This window comes from Pagrus major, chromosome 20 (assembly GCF_040436345.1).
Source record: "Pagrus major chromosome 20, Pma_NU_1.0".
NCBI classification, from domain to species: Eukaryota; Metazoa; Chordata; class Actinopteri; order Spariformes; family Sparidae; genus Pagrus; species Pagrus major.
The window spans coordinates 2,950,075-2,954,456 of NC_133234.1; the positions used below are offsets into that span (position 1 = coordinate 2,950,075).

Here is a 4,382-nt window from a genome sequence, read left to right on the forward strand (position 1 = left end):
AGAATTAGTCGACAAAAGACATATAAACGTCTATACAACGTCCAGAAAAGACGTATAAAAAACTTTCATTCTGGCTCCCCAGAGGACGTCTTGGATGTCCATAAATGACGTCTAAAAGACGTGATCTAGACCACTTTTTGCTCACTGGGAGTGTGTGGGGTTGCTGTAGAGCCAAAATGAAGCTCAAGCTGACTCATTACTGGCCGTCTCCATCTTGGCAGTACTTGACTCCACCTAACTCCCAGCTAATCAAAAATGGAGAGGTGCAGCGTAGGTGGAGCTGAAGGGAGCCTAGTTAGCTAAATAAGCCCACCTAGCTGGAAGCTACCAAGTCAACTATTGCCAACAGGCTATCTGTGTTCACACATAAAGTGTTTAACTTCGGGTTTAATTGCCCCAAATAGCCAGAATACCTTCGTATACGTCTCCTCCAGAGCTTGCCAGCGCCAGCAGCTGTCTGCCGGTAGTTGCTTGTTTATCCAAAACACAGCAACTGTCCATTTGCTCCAGTCGTTTGGTCCAATTAATCGCACAGAAAGACATATTATTTGTTCGATATTTGCATTAAAAATTCTCCAAAAGTCACCAACACCACAAATATGGCCAAGAGATCAAAATCGGTGTCTTCCACATTTGCTTCAATTTTCAGCCCTGAGGGTTTCACTTGCTTAAAATGAGAGATTTTTTGAGACAATTAAAATATTATTAGGGACATGTCCCTACCATCCATACCTAAATTGACACCTATGACTAAAATGCTTCCCAATAAAATAGTGATTTTTGAAGATGGACAGGTGGTTCGTGATCAATGGGTTTGTGACCCCTTTTATACAGTAAACAGTATATGTGACTGTCTTAAAGTGAAACTCTCGCCAAAATGCAACCTAGGCTTTTTTTGTGAAGGAACCTGAGTCAAACCTTCGTGTAAAAGCATAATTACGACGAAAAAGCCACTTTTAAGATTCACCGTACTTTCATTTTCGGGTCAAAATCATTTTCAATTGCGTGCTAGGGGAATCCGTGTACCCAACGTTCTTTCGTTTTTTCGTTTCAAAACCAAATTAAAAAAACGGAAAAACAAGTTTGTTTTTCTGTTTTTCTCTTTTAAACCCAGAACGAAAAAACAGGAAAAACAGAATAACACAAAACGGTCCGTGTATCTTTTGGTCATTGGAATTTCCCTTCATGAATGGGAATTAAAAAACAAAAAACGACTGGTTTATTTGATTTTCGTTTTGAAACACAAAAACAAAAATTGAATTACGCTGAATTTTTCTTTTATTTTCATTTTCTATTTCATATATCAAAAATAAATTCACTAGTCAGCAGGAATGAAAAAACCAACCAAAAACAACCATTTATTCATATTCTCGCACCGGAAGCTGTCATTTAGGCTACAACAAAGCGCGAATGAGCAAAATGTCTTTGGAGCCGTACTCAGAAATGATTTTAGACATGGCAAAACAAGGCCTGTCATCATCCGAAATCTCTGCGCGCATTTCAGTAGAAAGCGGTGGCAGGAGAGGATTTTCAGCTCGAAATGTGAGAAGATTCTGTGCTGAAAACGGCGTAAATTTGATGGGATTGCCCGAGGAACATCTGGAGTTGGAGGTGGCAAAAGCCATAGCCGAGGTATGAAAGACTATCTGATCTTTTCTTCTTTGATATGTGTGTGCGTGGGAAAAGAAGTGAATTCTTGTCCCCACATTGACATTTTTTATCGTCACTATAGCCTGATCTACACAACAGTAAACAGATTCCGTAAAACACTTGCAAATCCCATGCCGCCCCCATTTTACGTATTCTCCCAATGACCAAACATATCGGCATGATTTTGGAATGTTAAAATGATGTTTGTTTTTTTCTAGACGGGACCAACTTTTGGCAGAAGAATGATGAAGGGGTATCTCGCCATTAAAGGGGTTCATGCTGCTGAGACACGTATAGGATCAGTACTCAGAACTATGCACCAACCTTACCATGAAGCAAGACGCCAGGTAGGTTTTACACTTGGCAAATTCAAGATGATTCAGGTAGCGCCGTGGTCACTTCCATGACAACCACATACATTTGTTTTCAACTTGAGAAATCAATTCATGGATCAGCGGATTATTATAGCCTAGGTGTTATGATGTGTGTATTTGTGTAAACAGAGACGTTGGTGTAAACCAGGGATCAGCTGGTTAAGGGGCGCGTCTCTGTGGCCGTAGTAGGTTACAATAACAAATGCTTTTATTTTGAAAATAGAAATATGTTGTCTTCCGTTAGTGTAGCGTTTAGAGTTAAGTTGCTACAAAAGAATATTATGGTTGCTACTGTAGGTAACAAATGTAGCCTATTATTTTCCTCCTCGTCCTTTTATGTCGCCGATGTTGTTTTTCTTCCTTGTAACAGTGTTTACTGTTTTATGACCAGTAGCCTTTTTTTTAAGAAAGTGAGAAGTGGGAGGGGCTAGTTATCAGCCCATTTAGAGTATAGGACTATGTCGTTGAGGATGGCGTTGTAGGAAATGTTTCTATGGAATTGTTACATTATTTTCGTGTCTTCTTTTAGGGTGCCCGCAATCTCAACCCCATACCATACCAAGCAGACTACATGGGACAGAAGATTCATATGGACCAGAATGAAAAGTTAGCGATGTATGGGGTCACACATGTTGTAGCCATTGATGGCTTCAGCAAAAAGGTTGTTGGTCATTCCACAATGCCCATAAAAAACAACCTAGTCATCTATGAAGATGTTTTCAGGTAATAGCCTGTAATTTGTGGACACTTAAAGCAGTATTCTGTCATTTATGCAAGACAGTGGTTGCTGGCCAATATATCAATATGGTATCAAGATTGTGATATGACACTATATGATATGTGATTTTGGACGTCCTACTTGAAAGGAAAGGCTGCATATACTAATCCCATATAAATGACAGACTCTTCATTTAAACTGGCATTGAAATAGTATCCTACATGTACACAAGTGTGACAAAATGCTGACTGCTTAACATTTACTTTGTTATGACTGAATCATTATATTTTACAGAGAATAACTGATTTGGAATGGCTACATTTGAAAAGCTTTGCACAAATTAAAATCAAGTTTTTCATCCAATAGGCCTGCAGTAGTTGCTAATGGGATGTGGGACCAGGTGCGCGTGGATCATGGAAAGGAATTCTATTTGACACTCTTCATGCAGGAGCTGCTGTCATCTCATCGCTATGATCAGGAGAGAAGACCTTACCTACAAACTCCATCCACAAGGGTACAGTTCAGTAGTTTCTATGGTTGCTTCACCAACACACACTGCATGCCCATTGAAGCTATTTATTGTTAATATTTTGTGTTGTTAGGTATTTAGATACTATTATGTTTGTTTCAGCATCATGCTATCTTTTTAATTTTCTTCAGAATTGCTATGCTTTCCAACTTCTACGATAAGCAGAACACTTTTCTGGAAGGTCTACATATTTTTAATTTAACCATTGGAATAAATTAATAACAAGTTTTTGCCTCACATTCAGAATCACACAGTTGAACGAATCTGGCCTGAGGTCAATAATCGTGTCAACTACCCCCTGAAGACAGCCCTTCTGCAGTTGGTAGATCAGGAAGAACTGGACATGGATGACAGCCTTGTCAGATACTGTGTGTCCTGCCTGACTGGTCAGCTGTGCCAGATTGGTCTTACAAGAGTGGTGGAGTCTTGGAATGCTCATCGAATTCCAGGTGAAATAAATCAGTATTGCAAACATTAAAATAATTACAACAGGCACACATAAGTCTCAAGGTCAACAGTATGTTCTTTATTTTACAGGTAAAGGTACACCAAATAACTTGGCTGGCAGTGGGTGTCCCAAAAAAATCCCACAGGAGCTGTTGCCTCATTCAGTTGAAGCAGCAGACCTCTACAGACAACAGCTGGGGTCCTCACTGACACCACAATCTACCTTTGGAGTAGATCCATTTTCCACAGAACAAGACAAAGTACTGGCTGAGAATCAGTTTGCAGACACATATTCTGACATTTCTGAATTGTTCTCTCAAGCAGTCAACAATGATTTCACACCATACAAAGAAGCACTTCTCTTTCTTATAAACACAACTCGGCGCAATGTGTAAAAACACCATTTGCTGTATTAGAACTCAAAGAATGTAAACAAGTAGAACAACTGGTAGCAGTGAACTCTGACTCAATCTTTCATAATTAAAACAACTCAAATATCTGCCTGTTTCTGAGTAAATTACTCATCTTCTTCAAAAAGTGACCTGAGAACAGAAAATACCTCAGACAGGCCATTAACTTCAAACATGCTGTTGCCTTCAGCATTTCCCCTGCATTTTGCGCAACTGTCTGAGGTCTCCTGCCACTGTTCCAGGCAAGTCTTGCA

The 4,382-nt window shown here is 39.6% G+C and overlaps 1 protein-coding gene across 1 annotated transcript; it reads left to right on the forward strand.

Annotated features, from left to right (window-relative positions):
- The first annotated feature begins 1,455 nt into the window (after positions 1-1,455).
- LOC141015910 (uncharacterized) lies at positions 1,456-4,116 on the forward strand. Its single transcript, XM_073490132.1, has 6 exons — positions 1,456-1,632; positions 1,869-1,997; positions 2,554-2,747; positions 3,109-3,256; positions 3,516-3,720; positions 3,809-4,116. Exons 1-6 carry the CDS (start codon positions 1,456-1,458, stop codon positions 4,111-4,113), a joined length of 1,158 nt encoding a protein of 385 aa, XP_073346233.1. The 3' UTR covers positions 4,114-4,116.
- Positions 4,117-4,382: the final 266 nt, after the last annotated feature.